The sequence below is a fragment of the Acomys russatus genome, chromosome 1, assembly GCF_903995435.1.
Source record: "Acomys russatus chromosome 1, mAcoRus1.1, whole genome shotgun sequence".
NCBI classification, from domain to species: Eukaryota; Metazoa; Chordata; class Mammalia; order Rodentia; family Muridae; genus Acomys; species Acomys russatus.
In genome coordinates, this window is record NC_067137.1 from 63,583,284 (window position 1) to 63,610,362 (window position 27,079).

The 27,079-nt window shown below is 39.0% G+C and overlaps 1 protein-coding gene across 1 annotated transcript in view; it reads left to right on the forward strand.

The window, feature by feature from the left end:
• The window catches only part of Nubpl (NUBP iron-sulfur cluster assembly factor, mitochondrial), a 162,626-nt gene that overhangs the window by 27,006 nt on the left and 108,541 nt on the right, over positions 1–27,079 (forward strand). The window contains exon 4 of the mRNA XM_051145960.1: positions 13,421–13,511. Within this exon, the coding sequence (XP_051001917.1) occupies positions 13,421–13,511 (91 nt within the window). The remainder of the gene's footprint in view (positions 1–13,420; positions 13,512–27,079) is intronic.

Here is a 27,079-nt window from a genome sequence, read left to right on the forward strand (position 1 = left end):
TTAGATAAGTCAGAATCTCTGGGAATTGGCATTTTTAGGTCTGGGACATGCCCATCAATTTTGCTAACAAGCTCCCAGGTGATTTGGTACAGCTAGCTTCTTTGGGGTACTATTGGTAGGAAAGCAATGGCCTCTGGATTCTGATCAACCCAAATTCTGTATGCCAGCTTTTCACTTACTAGCTGCATGAACTTGGGCAGAGAACTTGACTTCTCAGAACTCAGGTTCCTCATCTTGGAAATTAGCAACAACAATAATAAAAATAATCACAATCACAGAATAACAGGTCCTCTGCTGAGATCTGTGAAATGCAGAGACAGCATGTAGTTGATGCTACTGGAATAATATCTAGAGGTAGTCGTGTGGTTCAATAAATGGTAGCTTTTGAATATTTTGTATTTGATTTAGTATAGAAACACTGTATTTTGTACAATTACAAGAGAATAAGTAGTGGCCTATTGTAAATGCATCTCTCGTGGCTTAGTATCTGTTGTAATCAACAGCTTATTTCCTGTTGGCTTAGCTAAACATCCTTTTGCTTCAGATTATGGCTTCTTAAAAATTTCATTAACTGTATTTTTGACTGTATCTGTTCCATGTAATCTAAGTATGCACTTTAAAATTGGCTAACATAATAAAACTCTCTAAACTCAGTTTGTATAAAATGTTACTTATTATTTAATGGAGACTACTTTCCATATCCGTCTCAAAGCTTCAAAGTAGGCATGATTTTTGCTCTTAAAATGGACAATATCAATTCAGATAAAAATAGTATGTGCACTTTAAGGATCATGTTGCTGTTTTCAAGGTCTATGTTGTATATTTTGCGAGTTAGTAGTTGGGATGTTATGTGGGATGGTAGTTTTGTGTGGAAAATAACCACTTGCTGACAGTGAGTGCTTATTTCCCTCCAGTACATAAAGAAGTCTTGGTTGAAGGGAGACATACAGTAACACCATGTCTGTACTTTTGTGAGGACTTTGACTTAGTTTTTCTCTGGAGAGAAGTAGCATGTTGTGGTGGTTACCTGCAGACTCTGAGTGTATGCTGTTTGGGTTCTTACTGTCCCTTCTGGCTGCTGCCTGACCTTGGGAATTACTAATCAGTATGTGGCCTGGTTTCTTCAGACTTACTCTACACCCACTTCATAGAATTGTTATCAGAATTAAACACATTTATATGTGAACAGTTGACATTGCCATTGGTTGCTCACCAGAACTTGATGGTAAAACCCTCTTGGTGAGACACCATAGACTTTGGTCATAACACATGGAGAAATCAACTTCGTACTGACCGAGAGTCTTCCTCCCTGATGTGGCTTTTATACCACTTGATGGAGCTGTGTAGGTGCTGGAAGAAAAAAAAAAAGTTATTAACAGTCTCACTCAGCTGTGAACTATAAAAGTGGCCAGCATGGCAAGATATGCCCAATAGGTGCAACAGTGGTGTGGCTGTTACGGGACCAACCAACCACGTTCTGATTTGATTTAAGGCCCATTTCATAGGAAGAAACACTATCTCGTACTTTAATTCTGGCCAAGAACTAGAATCTCATAGGCCTGGTCTTGAGTCCAGGACAGCCAAGGCTACACTGAGAAACACTGTCTCGAAACACACACACACACACACACACACACACACACACACACACACACACGATAATTAACTATTTCAACTTTAACTAGGTGTTGTTTTTAATTTTAAAGTTTGACTTACATATTTTATGTGTTTATGTTTCTCCTGCATGTATGTGTGTGTACTGTATACATACTTGGTACCTGTAGAGGTCAGGAGAGGGCACTAGATTCTTTGGAACTGGAGTTATGGATGGCTGTGAACCACCATGTGGGTGCTGAGAATCAAACTTTGTAAGAACAAGTGCTCTTAACGGTTGAGCATCTCAACAGTTGGAGTGCTGATATTTTAAAAAGATGCTTTTTCTTAGCTTAAAATATTGCTAGAATATTTAAACATATACTATATTTTGCAATAGCCACTTAATTGAAATAAATTGCATAATTATAATTTACCTGGGCCTAAGTAGTGATAGTTTTATACCTTTTTTGTAAATATTAATTATAATATAAGTTGATAGACCTTTATTGTTATATTTATATTTTAATACAATACAATATAATCATTTGTTCCTCTCATGATTTAGATGCAATCTGTGATTAAGTTGTTTACCAAAATCTTCAAGGTTCATACATTTTATAAAAATAAAAACAGTCGCGTTTGCTGATTGAAAGCCACTAACATTAGTATTGTGTCTATCTTTGCAAAACTAATTCAGTGTACTGCGTAAGGATTTTAACATCAACTACTGAAATGAAAGATTTAAACAATACATAATAAAGAGACAAAGTTTTTTTGTTTAATTTTCAAAAAAGAAGTATTAAGCTTCAACTAAAAGCCAGTCTTGTGAGGAAACTTTGCTCACTTGCTCCTCCTCCTCCATGAGGCCCTGGGTGGCACAAATACAGTAAGAGGAAAGAAAGGCTGTCCTAGGCGGCCTTCAGAGAGAAGTGGCCTGCGGCTTTCTCTAGTGGTCTCCACACGATGGGCACTGCAGAGCATTCTGCACTGTGCACTGCAAACTTGCAAGTAGAAGCAGCAACGACTTTGGTTTAGTGACTTTAAGACACTCTCTTATGGGGCTTCCTGCTCTGTACCCTTTGGCCTATCTTTAAATTTCTTTTAATAAAATACAGCTTGCTGCAATAATTGACTCTCTTACCTTGTTCCAGGAAGTTGCTGCATTGGCTGAGTTAGAGAAATTACCTGAAATTTACATTTAATATAGCCTTCGTTTTCTTTTTTTTTTTTTTTTTTTTTTTTTTGCTTTTTTAAAATTTAATTAATTTATTCAGATTATGTCTTAATTGTTTTCCCCTCACTTGTATCCACCCGTTCCTCCCTCTCTCCCCGCTTTCACCCTACTCCCCTCCCCTAGGCCTTGGCCGAGGTGGACCGCCTTCCCCACTATATGGTCATAGGCTATCTATCAAGTCTCATCCTGGTAGCCTGCTTATCCTTTCTCTGAGTGCCACCAGGCCTCCCCACCACAGGCAAGTGGTCAAATATGAGGCACCAGAGTTCATGTCAGAGTCAGTCCCCGCTCTCCACACAACTGTTGAGAATGTCTGGTCATTTGACTAGATCTGAGTAGGGGTTCAATGTTTATTTACTGCATGTATTGTCCTTGCTTGGTGCGGTAGTTTGAGGGGACTCTCCTAGGTCAAGATCCGCCGGTCATGATGTTCTTCTTGTAGGTTTCTAGGACCCTCTGGATCCTTCTATTTCCCCATTCTCCCCTACTTCTCTCACTTAGAGTCCCAACATCTATCCCAATCTCCTGATAAATGAGAACTTTCGTGGGACATCCCTTTTGGGCTAGTGTCCAATTACAAGTGAGTATATACCATGTGAATCTTTCTGCTTCTGGGTTAACTCACTCAGTATAATCATTTCTAGTTCCATCCATTAATCCATAAATTTTGGGATTTCCTTATTTTTAATAGCTGAGTAGTATTCCATAGAGTAAATGTACCACAGTTTCTTTATCCATTCTTTGACTGAGGGACATTTAGGTTGTTTCCAGGTTCTGGCTATTACGAATAAGGCTGAATATAGTCTTTGTTTTCTGAACTATTGGTAGGTGGCAACACTGTGAGCTGGCCTTTGGATTTTCGTTAGCTAATCTTAGTACTAGCTTATCTGGATTTTTCTTGCCCCCTCCCCCAAATAAAGATTTCTCCTTTTAATTCTTCTTACTTCATAACTTAGTTCTTACCAATTCATTTTTCCTCAGAAACAGTTACTTTCCTCCTGCTCTTCTGCTTACCCGCAGCCCTTCACTGCTCTGTGGGAAGAGTTAGCGCGAGGGTGGAGCAGAGCACTTGGAGTCCTGGTGGCTGCGGTTTTGTCTAGAGTGGTCAAGTGTCCTGTGGTGTCCTTTCCGTTCTTTGTGGGATCTGTTGTCTGCATTGCAGCTGCTCTTGGCCTGTGTTAGCTAAGGGCGTCCTGGGGGCTCTGTAGTGCATTTGCTGGAGGACTTTGTCTCTTTGGGGAAGTCTCAGTTGTTTAGTTATGTTTCTAGGTTCCCAAGCTGAGAATCTATCAACAAAAAGACTAGTTGAAGTCACCAGTTAGTTTATTGTTATTTTTAGGGTTAGTGTTTTCTTGCATTGAGTGTTACCATGGAGATAAAAAGCTTTCTCTATGTTTTTTGTCTGCATATTAAAACTTTACTGATTAAACACATTAATACATTAAAAAAAGCAAGGCCAAGCTAAGATTTTTTCTTAATTTTGTTAATGTATTTCACTATTACTTCTTAAAAGCACTATACTCTCTAGACAAATAAAAATATGGTACTAAAGGCAGTTTCTTCTTGTTTTTGTGTGTCTTGTTCTGTAAAGGGTAAACACAGCAAAACAAATATTTGTAGCCCTGTTATTTTGGAAACCCATTGTACCTAATTTTGCCAGTGAGCAGATTTAAAATGATCTTTCTTAATTAGCTTTTTTATTCTATGTGTGGCTTTACTTTTGAAAATTTCAGGTGGTGTTCACTGTTCTGTCATACTTCCCTCAGCCCACTGTTCCCACTAGATCCTCCCCCATGGAGTCCTTTACTGCTGCCTGGGGAGGTCCGAAGAGAAGTGAAGCTCAGGGAGAGTCTCTGGGGATGAATGTGGTAGTTAGCAGTAGATCGCAAAGAAACTTGTAACCCATTGGAATTTTTTAAATCTTATTTTTCCTTTAGACAGGATCTTGCTCTTATAGGCTGCTCTTGAACTCATGACCCTTCTACCTTAATCTTATAAGTACTAGGGTTAAGCTAAACATTAGCACATTCATATCACCTTTTTATTTTATTTTTCAACAATATTCCAGGAATTTATTACATATCAGCTTGTATTATGAATGTTGTTTTATTCACCATAGCAAAAATACGTTTATTTTATAACCATGAGGTATAGATATGTTTCCATGCTGTTTTCTTCTGGAATCACCTTTGAAGATAATAAAAACATATTTATTACCATATCAGAGCCACGGCCATCAAATTGTCCACATGGAATAGCACAGGACCCAGAACAGTCTCGTCTGATCAGTGCCTGCCTCCCTTGGCCTGGAGCTCTGATTTCAGAGCACAGGTTCTGAACTGATCTCACTTAGGCTTTGACCTTGGGTAAAGTGACCAATGCACAAGAGTTATCCTATTGGTGCTGCCTTACTTGGAAACAATCTGCTGCCTCGTATATCACCTTTTTTAAAATACCAAAATACACACTATACACACCCCTACCTACAGTGTGGGAGGTCTGGGTTTAAGATAAGGCCTCACTATATAGTTAGAACTGGTCTTCAATTTACTTTGTAGCTCTCTGGCTGTTTTTGAACTTATGAGCCTCTTGCCCCAGCCTCCTGAGTGCTGGGATTGCAGGCATGTACCACCATGTCTGCCTAATACCAAGCTCAAGCTTGCATGTATTACCTGATTTTTGAGTCCTCCATCTTAACACATTATCATAGAATTCCAGGAAGGGAAATACATGAAGTCATTGATTCTTAAAACCCAAGTGAAGGGCCCTAGGAATTATATAGAAACCCACTTTTAAGATCTTAATGAGGAACAAATGCAAGTTTGTTTATTCATTCATTAGTTCATTCACTCAGACATTATTGGACAATAGCCCTGTCATCACAGTGCATGATCAATAGTATGCCAGATGGCAAAAAAGGTAGCTTGGGATGAGGGAGAGGTAAATGCATGAGACTGAGTGTGGGTTTGTCATGAACAGAGTAAGCTTCATTGAAAAAAAATTGACGTTTTCAGTAGCAAAGATATGAAGGAGGTGAAAGAGTGTGCCATGTAAAAGAGTGTATAGAAGGCCTAGCTGATGCACAGGCTAGGGTGTACTCTTCAAGAACAGTAGGAAGGCCTCTGCGGCTTCTAGGTAAAGTGGGTCATGAGAACCCAGAGTTAAGAGGCAGGAGGCGCTGGTTGAGAATAGACTAGATTGTGTGAAATCCTGTGAAAGGTAGCGGAGGCGTTGGCTCTTCCACGAAAGAAATGGGGGGAGTGGTGCAATGAAGGGTGTTGAGTAGAATGATATGTCCCAACTCTGATTGAACCATCCTGGCTTCTCTGTTGATAGGTACTGGGTAGTACTACCAGGTTTGACAAACAAAAATATAGGACACTGTCTTAACTTATTTTCTGGTTGCTGTGATAAAAATACCCTGGCAAAGCAATTTGAGGGAAAAGTGTGTATTTTGGCTCATGGTTCAAGGGTACAGTCCATCATGGAAGACAAGCAAGGCAAGAGAAGCAGGAATAGTTGATCACGTCCCATCCACGACCATGAAGCAGAGAATGAGGGATGCATGCTGTTGCTTGTCTCCTTTTCTCCACTTGCATGGTCCAGGATCCCAACCAGGCACTGATGCTATCTACATTTAGGTGAGTAATTCTCACCTCAATTAATACAGTCAAGATGATCCCTCAACAGGCACACTTGGAAGCCTGTCTTCCTGGTTAGTCTAGACTCTTATCAAGTTTCCAGTGAGCACTAATCATTGCAGATAACCTTTTATATTTTAATTTTAGATAATCAATGAATACTTTTGTATACATGTGTTTCATACATTGTCAATTGACTACACATATGACAAAATGGTCACTACCTTAAAAATTTATTTAAAACTTGGCATGTTGGTATGTACTTATGATCCCAGCACTCAGGGGACCTGCTATCAGGAAGATGGTACAAGAGGATTGAGAGTTCTAAGCAAGATGCCTGTACATAGTTAAGCCTAGGCCAGATTGGGCTATATATTGAGACCCTGTCACAAACAGAAAAACAAGCATGCATACATTTAAAGAGAGTTTCTACACAGTTACTTTTGATATCCTTGAGTTATTACTGTGATCCTGTTGCCTCGACAGCTTAGATCTCACAGCAGACTTTCCTCTCTCCTTTCCTGTACTGTATGCATTTCTGCTTTTCACACTCTGTTTATCTTACACCCTAGACTAAAGGTTTTTTGTTTTTGTTTTTTGTTTTTTTTTTGCAAGTACTTTGGGTGCCTTCAACTGATTACTAGTGTATCAGGATTCATGGGGTAGCACACACAATCTACACGTGTGCTTATTGCTTCCTGTTCTGTGTGGACAGTAGTGAACTAAACAAGCAAAATCACCCGCTCTTACGGTATTTTACACCAAGGAAGGGAGTAGTGTTGACTACTCATCTATTTACTAAGAAAGAAAAACTGGGAAAGAGGATAGGAGAAGTCAAGTGCAGTGAAGAGGTATTATAAGCTTTGGGTGGCCAGTGAAAGTCATGTCTAATGCATGAAGGAAGTCAGAGGAGATGAAGTTAGGGGCTGGAGGGTGTAATTTTTTTTTTTTTTTTTTTTTTAATGTTTAGGCTTTGTGGTAAGTTAACGAAAGAGTTGAATCCTGGGCCTGACTGTGACTTCATTTCTGGACCTCAGTTTTGTTTTCAGTTTCTTTGAATAAAGGTGTTTGTTTGTTCTTGTTTTTTAAAAAAAGCATTTATTTTGTGTATGTGGTAGTGGTGGGCATGCACACACCGTGGTGCATATATGGGGATAAGAGGACAACTTTGGGAGTTGGTTTTCTTTTTCCATCAGTGGGTCCCATGGATAGAACTCCAGTGATCAAGTTTGGATGCAGTGCCTTTACCTACTGAGCCATCTTTCCAGCCCATCAGTTTCTTTAGAAGACAAAGGTAACCTCTTAGGTTTGTTTCTGCTCTAAAAATAGTTTCAAGTTAGAAATAATTTTTTTGTTGTCATTTTTGATTTTTCAGCTCTTACGACCAATGACTTTGTGATCTAAGTCTCTGGCACTCCCCGAGAGGCCTCTCCAGCTGTGTTTTAACCTGTTGGATGAACCTTTTCCTTCACAATGTCTTTGTTCCTCTTGACTGAACATGGAGATTTAGATATCACTTTGATGAGCAATAGGAAACTTCTCTCGGTACTTTGTTCAACCACTCATTCTTCTGACGGTCAGATTCTTGTGTAATCTCTGCTAACAGAATCAGGAAACATGCTTTTCTCTAGTAAGAGACTGAACTTCTTTTGAATGACAGCTTGACTCAAAGAGAGGCAGAAAGACGAGAAAGAAGAGGCTTGGATCAGCTCCAAATTGAACAATACCAATTACCAGTTTATGATGACATTAACCATAATATGCAGGGAATTATGGGACTCTTAGCTGGGTACGTCTGTGGAAAGGACAAGCTTAAGGGAAGTCTGAAAGGAATATTTATTTAGGAATAATTGGTGGGAGTGCTCGCAGATGCTGTTTTGATGGGTTATATTAGTAGACAAGAGGGATAAAAGGAACATGTCAGAAGCTTTACAGTCTTCAGGATAAATTCTGCCAGCAGAACAAAGCAGTTTCAGGACTGTTGTTGCTGCTTTTGAAAGTCAACACAAAAAATTAGGACGTGTAGGCTCTCAAATTGCAGCCTTCATGCAGTAGTAATGAAAGAGTATAATCACTCTGAGTAATCCTGCCCCCCTTTACAGCTTTCACAGGCTGGTATGTATTATCAAGGAACAATCCAACATCTAAACCGTATCTTGGGGTTTGGTCTATCTTATGTAATCTGCTAGGTACTGAGACCTGCAGGAGACTCAGGAGAAGAATATATTGTTAGATGACAGTGTGTTTAGCTAAGTTTATGATACTAAAGATGACAATTACATTTTACAGTGGTAAGCTTGCAATTGCTTTTGCTAATAGTGATTTGATTTTCTGGGTGTTTATAAGGTGTTTGTGGTGATTCTTTTGAGTCTGGCTAAGATTAAAGATAAAGCACATCTTAATTAAAGCTTTCTGGAGTAGGAATGGAGAGACGATGGCTCAGAGGATAAAAGCTTTCTGGACTAAGTGTAATTATTCTGGGAAGAAGGAGGACAAGTATTTTCAGACTTAGCTGAATACTGCTGCATACATACATTTATTTGTATCCTACCTTGTTCATCTATTTTTTTCTATAGCACAGAATTGTCTTGAATTTAAATTTTAAAATTAAATTAAAGACTATTTAGATATTTAAAATCTTCAATCTCACAATGGTCGTAGTTAGCTTCAGTTGTTAACTTGACACACCTGGGAAACAGGGACCTTCAGGTGAGGAATTGCCTCCACTGCTCAGCCTGTGGGCATGCTAGCTCTAGGTAGGGGCCTCGGCTATGTAAGAAAGGCAGCTGAGCAAGCCCGTGGAAGGAAGCGAGAAGGCAGTGGGCATTTACAGTCTGTTTTAGTTTCTGCTCCAGGTTCTTGCTTCTGTTCCTGCCATGGCTTCTCTCAGTGATGAACCGTGGCCTTGAAGGCTTTACCCTTCATCAAGAAACTTCTCTTTTCAAAAGATCGAGACCAATACAGAAGGCCACAACCAATCAAAATGCAGAGTTGTGGATCCCAGTTGCAATGGTTATATCTACAAAACATCCCATGGCTTAGGCTCAGGGACGAGAGGACAGAAAGATTGTAAGAGCCAGAGCACCAGGGAGTTTGAGGTGGGGTCAAGTCTCCAAGTAACAACAGAAAATATAAAGTCTCACTAACATGACCGCCCAGATGTGAGCAGAACAAGGCTGTAACACCAACGAACTTGCCAAACTGGGCAGGGAAAAGCCCACAACGAAAGCCCCACGTAGAGAACTGTAGGCAACCGAGGAAAGCCAGGAGCGGGAGAGGACGAGCACACCAATTGGTTGTCCAGTGCCATATAGCAGTCCTGAAAACATACATATAAGTAACATTATACAGACTCAACAGTTATGCTTTGGGAATATATATATATATATATATATATATATATATGCAAATACATATATGCATGCAATAGCAGTTAGTGAGAAAAGGGCCATGGATTTAAAAGAGAAAGGAGGGCTGATGTGAGTATTTGCAGGGAGAAAAGAGAAGGGAGAAATTATATAATTATATTATAATCGCAAAAAAGAAAAAAAGAAAAGAAAGAAAAGAAAGAAAAGAAGAGAAAAAGGAGCTGCTTACTTTTGACTACTAAGGGTAGATCGGTGCTTGGTTGATTAACAAGGTTTTTTGTAAAGTTTTATTGGAACACAGCTATGCTGATTCATGTACAGGTTGTTTCAGCTGAGTAACTGCTGTAGAGACCATATGAGCCACAAGGATTAAAATATTTATGAGGTGACTCTCTGAGAAAAGATGATATTACAAGCTCAAGAAATAAAATAAGTAAAAATTAGCCAATATGATTCTTTAGTTTGAAGTAGAATTATATTACTTTCTGTTCTCTTTTCTCCCTTCAGCCCCTCCCAGCTTCCCTCCCTCAGCCCCTCCCATGTCTTCTTTCCCAACTTGGTAGTCTTTTTTTTTTTTTTAAGATTCATTTATTTAATGTACGTGAGTGCTCTATCTGCATATACACCCGCATGCCAGAATAGGGTATCAGATCTCATTATAGATGGTTGTGAGCCTCTATGTGGTTGGTAGGAATTGAACTCAGGACCTTTGAAAGAGCAGACAGTGCTCTTAACCTCTGAGCCATCCCTCTACCCCTCCAAGTTGGTAGTCTTATTCTGTGATTATTATTGGTACATATATGTGTATGTATGTATATGCACAAATATGCATAAATACAATTTGCTGAAAAAATGTGTTCCCTGTTTAAATCTTTTGTAATTAGATTGTGCGAAGAGTCTGGTGGAGACTGATGAGGCTTGGTTTGTTGTGTTAATTCTGCCTTGTCATAAGAAAGAAACCATAGAACAACTAGCATGCTTCCTGGTAGTGTTAGTCTCCCTTCCTTTCTACCACAGTAGGGACAGCACTAGCATGGCATTGCTGTGAGGCGTCAGTGAGAAATGGAAGTTGTACAGTTTTGTAATCTTGTTGTTCCTCTTGTTTTTTGTGTGGCTGTGCATGTTAGCCATCGTAGCCATGTGTGTAAAGCCTATTCTTGCCACAGTAAATGTGAAAGGAAGTCTGATTTGTTTCATGAGGAAGGCCGGGTTTTCTTCTGCGAAGATAGGATAGAAGATGGATTCTCACAGTTTGAAGGAAACTTGAAAGTCTAGTGATGACGAAATTAGTGCGTAGTCTTAATGTATAGCACGTGGTTATTGTCAGGTCCAGATCCTGGCAGTTAGACAAAAGCCAGAATTCCTCAGGAATTGCTGAAGCCTGTTTGTTTCGACTAAAAGGAGCCAGTTCTCCCTCCCTCTCTTTCTCTCTCTCTCTCTCTCTCTCTCTCTCTCTCTCTCTCTCTGTCTCTCTCGATCTTTTTGAAACAGGGTTTCTCTGTGTAGCCTTTGCTGTCCTGGACTCGCTCTGTAGACCAGGCTGGCCTCGAACTCAGAGAGATCCGCCTGCCTCTGCCTCTGGAGTGCTGGGATTCCACGCCTGGCTTTTATTTTTATTTTTATTTTTAAAGGTTGTTTTGTTTTGTTTTTGCCTCTGTCTCCCAAGTGCTGAGATTAAAGGTGTGCACCACCATGCCCAGGCTGGAGCCAGTTCTTTTATCACTGGCAGAAGGGACAAATGGCTCTCTGTAGTGCCTATTAGCATACCTAAGCACAAGCTGGCCTCCAGGCTCCCTCAGCATCACAAGTACCCATTCCCCATTTCAGAGTCCTTGCTGGCCTCCTGCTCACGGTTTCACTGCCCCTCTTTATTATTCTTATAGCCCTCCTGTTTTGTCTGTGCTATCTTGGCCCTCTTGGTTGTTTCTCTGCTTTTTCCTCTCTTGTTCTCCCCAACCCACTTCTCCTTTCCTTTCATGGCCAAGTCCAACCTGCTGGCCATGTTCAGTCTACTCTCTTCTCTGCTCTGGGCTCTTCCAGAACCCTAGGTGCTTCTTTCCCTCATACCTAGAATAAAACTTCCCGCTTATCCATACCTTGGAGTGTCCATGACCTCAGTTTATACACTTATGGTTTTGCTAGAATACCAATTTCAAAGGCTGACTTATTTCACTTGCCAGGACTAATTAGATCACTTTGAAACTTAGCACCTCACTCCTTCAAGTTACTGTCAAACTAACATTAATATAGATAAGAGAAGGAAAAATGACTTTACATTTTAACAATTGAGATGTTATTTTGTACTAGGTTTTTAGCCCTTGAAGTTGTCACGGAAACAACCCTACCGTGAGTCAGTATTAGAAGCTTGGCTGTATGTGTCAACAACCCCACTCAAAACGATTTTATTCACAGTAAATGTAATTCTCTTGTAGTCTAAGTTCTCCTTTTTGTTAAAGTAGCAGATTTTCTCAGGAATGTTTCCCATTTTATAGCTGCTCCCTCAATGCATACAATTCAGTTTTACTTGTCCTATTCAAAGCAAAATATCCCTCTTCCTTTCTTACTTACTTTAAATTAGCCTGTTATTTCAATCCAGATAGACATCAGTCTCCTCTCCTCACACCCAGGAAACCAAGTCACAAAGGGATACTAAGTAGTTTTCCTAGACCTGCAAATTGAGTCAGTGTAAGATCAGGAACTTAAATGTTGATTTTTATCTTGTTTTGTATATTTATAGGACTTGATGATAAGGGTTGCAGAGTGATTATGCCTGGAAACAGGTATCAGGAAAATTTAGGGTTGTTTCAGTTTCTTGAATTTCTTGTTATTGAGAGATTATGAGTGTTTTCTTGCCAGGATTTGGGAATGGTGGGAGGAGGGTATAAGACTTAGTGAGGTACAGCTAGCATTGACAAGCTTACTCACAGATAGATTTGGAGGCAAAGGGAAAGTTATTCACAAGTAGCAAATTTTGTTTTTCATATCTTGACTAAGTTGTTGCTTAACTATTACCTGACAGAGACCCATAAGGATTTTCTGCCCTTCTCAGCTGGACTAGCAATTAACGAAAACAGTAGTTGGCCATTTCTGACTCCTCCAGAAGGCCTTCTGTAGTTAGCTGTGGTCTGTAAGGGGTGGCCTGTGTTATATCTACCAGTAACCTTGTTGCCACCTCTGTCTCTTGCCAAATACACAACAGAATCCCTTACTTCCTATAGTAGTGTCTTATTTCCATTTTTTTTTTTCATTTTGTAATTTAGAGCCTTTAGAATTCAGTGTTCCATCATCTTGGGGTTTTGTTAGGCATTTATTAATCATTCCAATTTTGTTTGCATTTTACTTGCTAGTTCTCAGACATTATGCTTAGATCAAAAAGGACTTAGTTTTCTTGTGACTGTACAGGAGACCTGAATGAGTCAGCCATCTAAATATAGCACTGCTGGGCAATTTATCCTTCCTGTTGCCTAGGTTATGATTTTAGAATATTTCACATTTTCTTTTTAGTAGGCTTATTGCTGTGTAGCCTTTATTGTCCTATGAACACGATGAGTAATCTTATGCTGAATTTGGTTTTCTCACAGTCCAAGGCGGTTGGCTTGTTAGATGTAGACGTGTATGGTCCTTCCATTCCAAAGATGATGAACCTGAAAGGAAACCCAGAATTATCACCAAGTAAGTACAGAAGGGATGACTGGTACCTGCTGTTTACCTGCCAGGTACCGTGTGTGCTTTATGTGTCTTGTAGGTAGACATGTTGCATCATGTCGAATCTCAGTTCTGCCACTGACCAACTGTGTGGAGCCTGTTGCATCTTCTTGTGCTTCGGCCCCTGTACGTGTAATCAGGTCACAGTCGCTCTGAGGAATAATGTAGGCACAGCATTTAAAACAATTCATGGCACCAGGACATGATAAAAATATTAAGTATCCACTGTGTACATTAAGTATGTACATGTATAAGAATATTTGAGTAGAAAAACACTTGTATTAAATGAAAATTTTATTTTACAGATTTTTGTCAGGTTTTTCTTAGAGCATTTATGAGCACTCAAAAACAATGGTTTGTTGCCCCATAGTTTTATTGCCTTTGGTATAGGAAGAAGTAACTTTTTGAATAAACATTTTTCACTGTTCTTATTATTATGTATTTGTTAGGCTACCAAATATGTAGTTATAAAAATGGTGAAGGCTAGTTATTAAAAATGGTTTTCTGTGAAAAGGTTCTAAATAAAATTGATTTCTACCTGTGATAAATATAAAATTAAATAATTTTTTATAGGTGTATTTTCTGTGAGTCTAGAGCAAGATATATGTACTGATCTATTTATTACATTGTTTTGGTTATAGTATTATTTTATTATAATTAAAAATTGGCTAAACTTTGTTTGCTTGTTAGGGTGGATATGTATGTAATTTATTTTCAGGTATCAGCTATGCTAATATCTGGGATAGTCTATATGAGCAGGTGACCCTAGGGATCTTAGATTGCAAGCAAACCTTTATGCAGTTGTTTCCTTATCTCATGAAAGTACAGAGAAAAGGCTTCTGCGTTGGTGGAGCACAGTTAGCAAACATGTGACATGAACAGCTACGTCAGTGCTAATCAGGGAAGAGTGGTGATGGCTTCAGGCATTCCGAGTGTCTGTGTCTTTAAGGACAAGTGTCAAAACTGACCTACATGACACTGCTGTGATGAGAGCACAGCCTGCTTTTCTCAGGCAGTTTGTTCAGCATCTGCTAGTATGAATGCCTGAGGTGAGCTTCCAAGAAACCTTGGAAAGGTTGAAAACAAACAAACAAACCCACCCAAACTCATTTTGGGCCAACAGGGTGACCTTGGTTCTGTAGGAAATAAATGAGATGACTTAGGTGTTCATTCACAAGTGAATTCTTAACCCTCAACTGTAAGTGATTTTTTTTTTTTTTTTGAGTCTTGGAAAAACTTGCTAACATTGTACTAATAGGCCTCATTTCGACATTTCTAGGCTTGGTTGTATTAATTCTCCCTGTTATACTCTTTTTAAGTTTTTAATAAATATTTTATTTTACTTTATGTGTATTGGTGTGATGGTTTCAGATACTCTGGAACTGGAGTTATAGGTAGTTGTGAACTGACGTGTGGGTGCTGGGAATCGAACCCAGGTCCTCTGTAGTAGCAGAAAGTGCTCTTAGCCAATGAGCCAGCTCTCCAGCCCTCCCTGTTATACTCTTACAGAGAATACAGCACACATAAAATTAGTCAACAATACATAAAAACTGTGAGACACATGTTTCAGCTTGAGAGAGATTCTGGTGAACTGGCCTTGCTCTTCAGGGGCCAAGCTGGGAACCCTGGAGGCCAGACAGCTTCAGTGTTGCCTCTTTTCTTCATTATTATTATTGTTGTTGTTGTTGTTATTGTTGTTGTTGTTGTTGTCGTCGTCGTCATCATCATCATCATCAGTTTTTTTGAGATAGGGTTTCTCTGTGTAACAGAGACAGTCCTTGGCTGTCTTGGACTTGCTTTGTAGACCAGGCTGACCTCGAACTCACAGCAACCTGCCTCCCTCTGCCTTCCGAGTGCTGGGATTATAGGTGTGCACAATCAGGCGTGCTCCACCTTTCATCATTATTTAAACTGATGCGTGATCATGTAGCTTTCATCAGTTTCGGCGGCCCAGTGGTAAAGAGGGTAGATTACACATTATTCCTGCTCTCTTCATGTGTTTTTTCCTGTTGAGAGAATTCCACAACAGTATAGCCTGGCCTACCAAGAGAAAAATTTGAATTTAGTAATTGATGGAAAAACCCATTTGTAATAGTTTTTGGCTTTCTTTTCTTTTCTTCCTTCCTTCCTTCCTTTTTTTCTCTTTTAACTGAAAATATATTCTTCTCTCATACAGTATGTACTGACCTGAGTTTCCTCTCGCTCTACTCCTAACTCTCCCTTATCTCTCCTCTATGTGAGAGCCACGTCTCCTCTGTTTCTTCTCCAAAAATAATCAAGCCTCCAAGAGACAACAGCAAAACAGGACAAAACAAGATAAAATAAGGCAAGGCAAAAGCTCTCATATTGAGGTTAGACAAGGCAATCCAATAGGAAGAAAAGAGTCCCAAGAAGGCACTGCTCCCACTGCTAGGAATCCCACAAAACCCAACAAAACAGAATGACAAGAAAACAGGTTAACCATCAAATAAACTCAGAGGACCTGCTGCAGATCTTTGAAGTTAAACCAAATATTGGTTTGCCATTCTCACACGTCCTGTCCTACCATTGCCTGAGCACATCTTGCAGGCAGAACAGGCTGTAAGTGGAGGGTTTTGTGGCTGTGTTGGTGTCAAGGTTTCTCTTTCTGTAGCATGCATAGTACCTTCCCATACCGAAGAGTCTAAAGTGTAGGTGTGAAGGCTCCAATCCAGCATTCTCTATGTTCAGTGAGCTTTATGGCAGATGTCCTTAACATTGGGCCCCCACAGTCAGTTTTCAGACAGTGATCTTCTGTCCTAGTATCAGCCTGGGTTGTCTGTGGATCTCCATGGGACCCCCTTGGCCAACACTGGAAGCCTTGCCTGGCTACAAAAGATGGCCAGTTCAGACTCCATACCTACCAAGAAAATTGTCCATTTCTTTTAGGTTTTCCAATTCTATGGAGTACAGGTTTTTGAAATATGAATTAATGATTCATTTATTTTTGGTTTCCTTGGTGTCTCTTGTTAATTTATTTTTGGTTTCCTTGGTGTCTCTTGTTATGTCCCCCTTTTCATTTCTGATTTCATTAATTTGATATTCTCTCTCTGTCTTTTAGTTAGATGAAAGGTTAGTTTGGATAAGGGTTTGCCTATTGTGTTGGTTTTTCTCAAAGAACAAACTCTTTGTTTCATTAATTCTTTGTATTGTCTTTCTACTTTATTGATTCAGCCCCGAGCATGATTATTTCCTGCCATCTACTCCTCTTGGGTATGTTTGCTTCTTTTTGTTCTAGGGCTTTTTGTTATGATGTTAAGTTGCTAATATGAGATCTCTTCAATTTTTTTTTTTTTTTATGTAGGCCCTTAGTTCTATGAATTTTCCTCTTAACATTGCTTTCATTGTGTCCCATAAGTTTGGGCATGTTGTATATTCACTTTCATTGTATTCTAGGAAGTCTTTAATTTCTTTCTCATTTCTATCTTGACCTAGTTATTATTCAATAGAGAGCTATTCAGTTTCCATGATTTTGTGGGCTTTCTGTTGTTTCTCTTGTTGCAATCCAGCTGTAATCCATGGTGGTCTGATAGGATGTAGGGGTTATTTCAATTTTCTTTTTTTTTTTTTTTTTTTTTTTATTTTTTTTTTATTAATTTATTCTTGTTACATCTCAATGTTTATCCCATCCCTTGTATCCTCCCTATTTCAATTTTCTTATTTGATTAATTTTAGAGAAAGTTATGAGGTGCTGAGAAGGTATATTCTTTTGTTTTTGGTGAAATGTTCTGTAAATATCTCTTAGGCTCATTTGGTTTATAACATTAGTTAGCTTTAGCATTTCTGGGTTTATTTTTTTGTTTGCATGACATGACCATTGGTGGGCATAGGGTATTGAAGTCTCCCACTATTAGTGTGTGAGGGTCAATGTATGATATATATATATATATATATATATATATATATATATATATATATATTTTTTTTTTTTTTTTTTTTTTTTTTTTTTTTTTTTTTTACAAACATGGATGCCCTTGCATTTGAGGCATAGAGATGTCATCTTAGTGGATCTTTCCTTTGATGAGTATGAAGTTTCTTTCCTCATCTCTTTTGATTAATTTTGGCTTGAAGTCTATTTTGTTAGATAGTAGAATGGCTACACCAGATTGTTTCTTAGGTCCATTTGCTTGGAAAACCTTTTTCCAGTTCTTTACTCTGAGGTACTGTCTATCTTTGACGTTGCGGTATGCTTCTTATATGCAACAGAAGGGTGGATTCTGTTTTTGCATCCATCTGTTAGTCTGTGTCTTTTATTAGGGGAATTGAGTCCTTTTATAGTAAGAGATATCAATGACCAATAATTCTTAATTTCTCTTATGTTGTTGTTGTTGTGTGTGTGTGTTTTCATTCTTATGGTTTTGCTGGTGTGAGATTATTTATTTCTTGGGTTTTCATGTGAGTAGCTAACCTCCTTGCTTTGGATTTTTCCCTCTAGCACCTTCTGCTGGGCTGTGTTTTTAGATAGATATTGTTTAAATTTGACTTTATCAGGGAATATCTTATTTTATTCATCTATGGTGTTTGAACATTTGGCTGGGTATAGTATCTGGACTGGCATCTATGGTCTATTAGAGTCTGCAGCACAACTGTCTGAGCCTTTCTGGCTTTTAGAGTCTTCAATGAGAAGTCAGGTGTAATTCTAATAGGTCTGCCTATTATTTGGCCCTTTTCCTTTGTAGCTTTTAATATTCTTTCCTTGTTCTATATATTTAGTGTTTTGATTATTTATGGTAAGGGGATTTTCTTTTCTGGTCTAATCTATTTGGTGTTCTGTATGCTTCTTGTACCTTTATAGGCTTCTTCTTCTTTATGTTAGGAAAAGTCTTTTTCTATGATTTTGCTGAAAATATTTTCTGGTCCTTTGAGCTGGTATTCTTTTCCTTCCTCTATTTCTGTTATTCTTAGGTTTAGTGTTTTTACAGTTTCCCAAATTTTCTGGGTGTTTTATGTCAGGAATTTTTTAGATTTAACATTTTCTTTGACTGATTTCTTCTATTATATCTTCAGCGCCTGAGAGTCTCTCTTCCATCTCTTCTGTTCTGTTGGTGACGCTTGCCTCTGTAGTGCCAGCTCACATTCCTACATTTTTCATTTCCAGAATTCCTTCAGTTTGTGTTTTCTTTATTGCTTCTATTTTCATTTTCAGGTCTTATTTGAACAGTTTTATTTGTTTCCTCAACTGTTTATGTGTGTGTTTGTTTGTTTTTGGCTTTCTTTAAAGGATGTATTTATTTTTCCAACTGTTTGTGTTTTCCTAAATTTCTTTAAGGGATTTATTCATTTCCTCTTTAAGAACCTCTGTCATCTTCTCATAATTGGTTTTTATCCTCTTTTCTCATGCTTCAGATGTGTCGGAATGTTCATGGCCTGCTGTGGTTGCATGGCTGGGATCTGGTGGAAACATGATGCCCTGGCTTTTACTGTGTTCTTATGCGGGTGTCTAGGCATCTGGGTTTGGGGTGACAATAGATCTAGGTGCTAATTTCTGGGTTTGTCCTTGTCGGGTAGAAGTTTTGTTCCTTGTATTCTGTTTCCTCTCTGGATTTTCAGAGAGTGTGTTGGCTCTCTGTTGCCTGATTTCCTGGCCTGGTCAGCTGTTGTGTTCACAGGGAATGCCTGCTGGTGTTAGAGGCAGGGGGAATGGGAGGTCGGGGAGGTAGTCTCTGAGAATTGGATATGGGGGAACCAAGGGTGTGGAGAAGGCCCATGGGCAGCCTACCTGGCCTTCTGGCCAGTTTTTAGTTTCTTTATCTGAGACGGTTTGTTAGCTAAACATAAGTGGTGATTTTTATGTTATGTAAGATTAGTAGTGTGCTGTCTCTTCAGATTGTAGAAAGCTGATTATACAAGAATATCATCAGGTTGACGGTGTTTTGACAGCCAGGGCATAATTGCTGAAACTTGTATTTATGCTTGAACATAACCTTGTTTTTAAAAAAGAACAAATGCCAATTTTTTTTTCATTTCAATTTTTGAAGTAACATAGTACTCAAAATTTATATTATTGTCTAGCCAGAGCATACTCTTAAGCGTAATTGAGTGGAAAGTTTTCAGTTGAAGTGGCAAATAAATATTAAATGGTAGTTGCACTCAAGGATATGTTGACACGTTTCACGAATTTGTGTGTTTGTGTTTGCCTGTCTGGAGGACAAACACTGTCTTCCTTGATCACTTCCAGCTTATTTTCTGAGGCAGGATTTCTCACTGAATCTGGGTTTCCCATTTCAGCCACACTGGCTAGGCACCAAACCTCCATGCTCCTGTCTCTCTAGCACTGTGGGTACTGATAATGTGCCATCACACCTGGATTTGCCTGGATGGATGTCAGGGATCCTAACTCATGGCCTTACACATGAAGCGCTTTATCCAAGGCCATCATCCCACTCTCCCATGCATTCCTTTTGTAATAAGGTTGAGGTTTTCTAAAATGGCATTTGTTGCTAGAAATGTCTGCTCTCTTTCATATTTTGTGATACTAATTCATTATGAGAATACCTGTAGATTTATTGAGTTTAGTTTTATTGAAGAGTGTCTTTTTAATGTACTGAGCTAATGAAGTAAGAAAAATTTAAGAGCTGCAAGAGAGAGTTTACTAAGATGAAAATGTCAGATGATTTTATTAAGGATGTACAGTGCATATTAATGACTAGATAGGAAGATCCACTCTAGTCTTCTTTCCTATTGTTGTGAGATAGTAATTTTGCACCAGATGTAGTTTTTTTCTGCTTTATCTAGGGATGTGGCTTATGGGAATTTCAAAACTCATCATGAGAAAATAACCTTCTTTAATAACATTTAAGATTATGAGCATGGGACAAAGAGGTTTGTTTTTGTTTTGTTTTTTATTCAGGTAGTTTAAATGAGTGAAGGATGAGAGTTAATTCTAGTTCTTTCTACTGAGGAAAAGATTTTAGGGATGGTGGTAAAGCTGTTGATGTGTCTGTCCCCATGTGACTCCAGTGGAGGGTGGAGAACCCAGAGCTCTGACTCAGTTTGTTTTGGTCATTGGCCTGTAGACTCTGGCCTTCATCTGATGACAAAGGTCCTCTGGTTATTTTGGGGGAAGATTCCGGGGTATATTCCAGAATTCTTTTGATTTTGTTTTGCCTGCTCTTCTGTTCTTTTGTACTCCCAGTGTGTTGTCAAGATAATACTTAACATAAGCAGGGGAAAGACTCTTAAAAAAGATGTTTTGCTCATGATTTAGACACTTTATCTAGGAACTATCTCAGAGGTGAGGAGGGAGGTCTTCGAAGAATTTCCTCATTGCAGTTTATTAAGCCTAAAGTCCACCCATGTCCCTACTTGTGCTCTCTCTCTCCTCCCCCCCTCCTCTTACAGTTTGTTGGATACACTTGACCTAATTACCTGTGTGTTGTGTAAAATGTTTTTCTTTGACATTCTGGAGATAGAAATAGCTAGTTACTTTTTAGGTTTTTATTTCTGCATACAGTCTTAGCTGGGTCCTACAGTTATGAGGTAGCAATGAAATAATTTTATAGTTGTGGGTCACTGCAACACTAGGAACTATTTTAAAGGGTTGCAGTATTAGGAAGGTTGGGAGCCACTGTGTTAATCTGTTAGACAGTTTTTTTTTTCATAAGTTGGCAGCAAATAATGACCAGATCTATCTGTATGTATGTGAAATAGCCATATATTTTTGTGTTTGTGATTAGCACTAGCCACCAGAGAAAACTCTTGTCCTGTCACTTGATGGCTTTGCTCATGGCATCTGAGGCCTCATATTATTGTGTTCCTCATTGTGTGTGTGTGCGTGCGTGTGCGTGTGTGTGTGTGTGTGTATGTGTTTTCCCCTGAAGGTTTGTGACAACTCTTAATTTCTTGCCTTAAGTGACACTCTTGATGTTGTTTTCCAACAGCATGTGAGCACTTATGTCTGTGTTCTAGTAATATTTCAAACTTTGTCATTGTATTTATTATGGTATAATATGACAAATGGTCTTTGTTGTTACTGTTGTTATTTTTGCATACTGTGAATGGTGCATTGAGGCACCGCATATTGAAATTTGACCCTTGGGTGGCCTCTCAGTGTTGAAATGAAAGGAAGAGTCCCAGCTTGCTCACTTCACATCCAAAGCTAGAGATGTTTCAGCTTAGTGAGGAGCCTGCCACTAAGTAAAGGGGCAGGAAGCTGGGCTTCTCTACACCCGACAGCCAAGATCTGAAAGGAAACTAAACAGCTACAACATTGGTTTAAACCAAGGCTATTCAAGACGAGGTCTTACTCACAGGAGCCTGCACAGCAAAGAGTTGGAAGCTCTCAGAGGCTGGCTCATGAGGTTAAGGAAAGAAACTGTCTTCATGATCAGAAAGCACAAGAAGAAGCAGGGAGCCCTGATGGTGGAGTTACAGCTCGCTATCCAGAGGCTGCAGCTGAGCTAATGGATGAAGATGGCTGTTTTCTTCAGCAGGTTTGCAGTATAGATTAAATAGCCTTCTGCTTGGGAACAGAGAGCTAGCCTTCACAGGATAGTGCCTGGCTCCCATATAACTTTAAATTATTTTCTGGTTTGGTCCCTATGAGAACAAACTGTCTTAATTCTGTTTTCTTTGAAAACCTTTGAGATATTTGTGCAGTGTGATCATGGCTTTAAGTTTTTTCTGAGCTAAGCAATTTCAGGTCTTTAGCATTTCCTTATATGATACATTTCTCAGTACACTTTGGTTATCTGCATGACTGTATCACCTTTTACAGTATCACACTTAAATGAGATTGCACAGATATGAACCTTAGTCCCTGGCACCTGCTGAAGGAGCATAGTCAATGTGCTTTTAATCACCCAGCACTAAGAGGTAGTGAGCACCACAGTGACATCAGAAAAGCCTCAGTTCATTCTCTGCCTGCTTTAATCCCTCTTATGGTTTTTTTCCCCCCAATGCTCACCTCAAACTCATTGCAACCTTCCTGTCTCGCCTTTCCAAGGGCTGGGACTATTATGGAGGTGGCACCCATGCCTGACTGACTGCTTTATCCCTTTATGCTTCAGCTTCCCTAAATCCCGTGGATATAGAAAGAAGAAAATGCAAACTGTATTGATCACATTTCTTTCATCATTGGTTATTTCTGTTCCCTACCCCCTCGCCCCTGCCCCCCAAATGCAAGTTCTTTATTCTCAAGGAGTTGTCCAATAGTTAACCACTGTGGAATACTTAAATCTATACATTGCAATTTCATTTATGCATATTTATTAACAGCAACCTTGCACGCTGGAAGACTAATTACTATATTTATCTTCCTGTTTCACTGTTTAGCTAGTTTTACTCACATTAAAAAATGTGGACCCTTTCTCAGCATTACTTAGATATCTAGTTTTCCTTAGAAAGAGATTATCTTCTATCCTTTGTTGTTAGTCAGAAGTCATTCTTGGGAGCCAGGAAATCAATAGGGCAGATCTGTCAGGGTCAGCTCTTGGAGCCATGATTTATAGCATTTAATTGCTGAATATCACTTTTCAAAAGTTATAGCAATAACCTAGAATCTGATTTCTGTGTTGCATCATCTCTGTCAGCAAAAATGAATGTGATGTTGTTGCATTGATCCTAATCAGAAAGTCAAGAAAAGAAAGAGAAAAGCCAGTAAGGCTGGAAGGTGAGTTTGAATAATGTGGAGGAAAATCTCGTCCCTCTCTATCTAGAAAGCTCATACCTGGCTGCATAGGACAAGCCTCCATACAAGTCACATGCTTTTCTTGTCCGCTCCCCATGACAACCATCTATTCTGAATCTGTTTTTGTTGATAACCTTTGAGATATTTCCACACTGTGATCTTGGCTTCACGTTTTTTCTCCACTGAGCATCTTCAGGTCTTCAGAGAATGTCATCAATTGAAAGCAAGCAATTAAAAGTTGTGTTGACAGACTGTTTAAAAAATTGAAAAGGTGTATGCTTTATTGAAGTGCAAGAAAATACATGGATTTCAAAATTTCTGCCAGCATTAGTGGGACTTCAGGATGGATGATCTTGCAATAAGCACCTGAGTTCTGCAGCTCTGTCTTGATTTTCTGACTGATAATCCAGATTCCTAAAGCATATCCTGATGCTCCTTTAGAGATAAAGTCAATATGTACATCACTTTTAACATTTATCTATTAATAACCACTGTGAAAACACCCCTGTCTCTTACTAAAGATTCTTGAAGCCTTTAAAAGACCTTGCTTGGAAAATGTTGACTTTTGTTTGTTTCTCAGACAGGATCTCAGACCAGGCTGGCCTCAAACTAGCTGTGTCAATGAGAATGACCTGGATCCTCCTGGTAGGACCATAAGCATGTGCCGCCTCTGTGCGCTGCTGGGCAGTGAGCTCTGGGCCTCTTGCATGGTAGGCAAGCTCTTTACCAGCAAGCTACATCCTTCAGCCTTGCCTTGTTAATTTTAATTTGAAATGTTTAATTAAATTAAAATAAATTGTATATTAACTGAGATGACATTTAATTGCAAATGAAAGAAAATCCAATACTACAGTACTAAAAACAAGAAACTAATTTGCCTTTCACACGAGAGGTTGGCAGCCATACAGTATTGATGCAATATTTCCATTCCACAAAGTCATCAGGGGCCTAAATCTGTTCTTCTAAACCGTATTATTATTTTTATATTCTCTTCCTTCCTTCCTTCCATTTTTCCTTCCTTTCTTTCTTTCTTTTTGTTTTGTTTTTTTTTTTTTTTTTTTTTTTTTTTTTTTTGGTTTTTTGAGACAAGATTTCTCTGTGTAGCCTTGGCTGTTTGGACTTGCTATATAATCCAGGCTGGCCTCGAATTCAGAGTGATCCACCTGCCTCTGCCTCCTTAAGTGCTAGGATTGAAGGTGTATGCCATCATGCCTAGCTCATTTTATTAATCTGAAGAGGGTTGTAATATGAAAAATGAAAATAATTTGGACAAGCTTTTCAGTGATGTTAGAACATTTAAGATAAGCTGATATTAAGATAATTGGATTTATTCCATCATTAGATTTATTAAATTTACATGAGCTATTTATGTTAGACAAACTTTGGTTGGTGAGATTTAAAGGCAATTGTGTGACACTGTTGAAAAGCTTTAGAGAATTAGTTTACTCAGATTGTAAATGTTGTGTTAAGCAACTTAATTTAACTAGTTTTATAATTGTATATAATTGTTTAGGGGAATTTAATCTATAATAAATTGACTGAATATGCATAAAATACCCAAGTAATTTTTTATTTAAATATTTATTTATTAACTATACTGATACCAAGATTTACATGGCAAACCAAAGGCTTATAAAACAGCTTAACAACTTACAAGTTTGGATATTAAATTCGAAGAACTATATAGTATAATGGTTTGTTTTATTTGTCAAGTTGATACAATCTGGAGTCACCCAGGAAGAGTCTCAGTGAGTGATGTTTGCATCAGGTTGGCATGTGGGCATTCTGTGGGGGTGGTCTTCATTGCTTTAATTGAGGAAGAAGACCCCACTGTGGGCAACACCATGCCTGTGTGTGGATCCCACACTGTAGAAAGTGTCGACAGGGGCTAAGCACAGAGAACACACACCATTTGTTCCTATCTGCTCTTGTCCCTGGGTGATATGACTATGGATTTTTATTTGTAGCCCACCTCTGCCTGCCTTCTTTTGAGAACTATTTTGTTCATTAGCTCAGTTATTGAGCAGATAAGGTAGTTTAAGGGATTTAAGTTTTGTGTTTCTTTATATATTCCTGATGTTAACCCCCTGTCTACTACACCGTTGGCAAAGATTTTTTTTTAAATCATGTAGACTGCATCTTCACAGTGGCAATTGTTTCCTTTGCTGTGCAGAAGCTTTTTAATTTCATGCAACCCCATCTGTCAGTTCTTGGGATTATTTCTTGAGCTATTGGAGTCCTTTAAAAAGCAGTGTTTGCCTATGCGTCTATTTTGAAGTGTTTCCTCTATTTTTTCCCTAGCAGTTTCAGAGCTTCAGCTCTTACATTGAGGTCCAGGTCATCCATGCATTTTTGACTAGCTCTTGAATGGATTATTTTTTTTAGGTGAGGTAGGTTATAGGGTGGAAAAGATGGATCTAGTTTTCCTAGAACCTGCAAGCTTAAGTGTATAATGTAATTTATTTGAGTCAAGTTATTTCCTAATGGTTCCTAATGGAACCTCTTCACCTGAGAAAGTGAATTTTGACTGGGAAACATATAGTTGGGAGAGAAAGTTAATGGTTTCATTGGGAAAGAGGTTGACTACCCTTCCTCTTAGATGGTTGGGAGCTAGTGTGAGATGGAGGGTAGCGAGATGGTACAAAGGGAAACGAGAGGAGAGCTATACTTACCTATGTATATATGGATACATATTTAGAATGCAGTTAGGAATTATGCTCCTTCAATGAAGTGACAGTAGGTTTTCCTTTAGCATCCATGACCTCATTAGTTCAGGTTGCCTGGCTATGCTTCAGTATCAAGCATATTGGTTCCTTTGGGCATGCGTTGAAAAGTGATGTAGCTGGATCCTATGGTAGATGTAGTTTTAGCTTTTTGAGAATTCTCCATTCTGATACCCAGAGTGGCTGCAGTTTACAGTTCTACCAACAGTGAACGAGGTTCCCCTTTCCCCATAGCCTTCCCAGTACTTGTTGTCTGGTTTGTTGATCTGAGCCATTCTGACTGCGGTAAGATGAAACTTCAAAATTGTTTTGAATTCTATTTATTTCCCTAATTGCTAAAGATGATGGACATTTTGGGGAAAAAAAAGATTTTTTTTTTGTTACTTTTGCAAACTCTCTATTTAGATCCCATTGCTTTTTTTTTTTTTTTTTAAATGGGCCATTTGTTTTTGTGACTCTAAATTTTGGGTTCTTTATATATTCTAGTTATTGCTTCTTTGTCTCTAGGTTATTCAGTCTCTGGCTTCTGGCCATCCAGGCAGTGTAGGGCATGGGCTGCCTCTCGTGGCATTGGACCCAAGTTAAACCAGACATTGGTTGGCCACTTCCACAACTTTTGCACAACCATTGCCCTATCACATTTTACAGGCAGGATAGGTTGTAAGAGGAGAGTTTTGTGGCTGAGTTTCTCTTTCTGTAGTCTGCACAGTACTTTCCTGCCCCAACGAGAGTAGAGTGAGGGGTGAAGGCTCCAAGCTCACACCAGCTTGATCTTTTTATGTTCAGTGAAGTATATGGCATTGGGATCCATTTTTATCTTTCAGAGAGTGAAATTCTGTCCTTACATCAGCCTGGGTTGTTTAGGGAACTTCTATGGTCCAACAACTCAATGGAATGCAACTCACCCCACCTCTGGAAGCCTTGCTTGGCTACAGAAGATGGCCAGTGCAGGCTCCATAGCCTCCATTACTAAGAGCCCTCACTAGGGTCATCCTAATAGATTCCAGCAAGTTTCCATTGCACTAGGCTTTCACTACCCCCAATTCCAATTGTCTCTTTCCATGCTCTCTTCCTTCATCCTCTCTTCCTCACCCATCTGATTCCCCCTGCCCACATGCCCATCCCCACCAGCCCTAGTCCACCAGCAAAATTTATTCTTTCCCTTT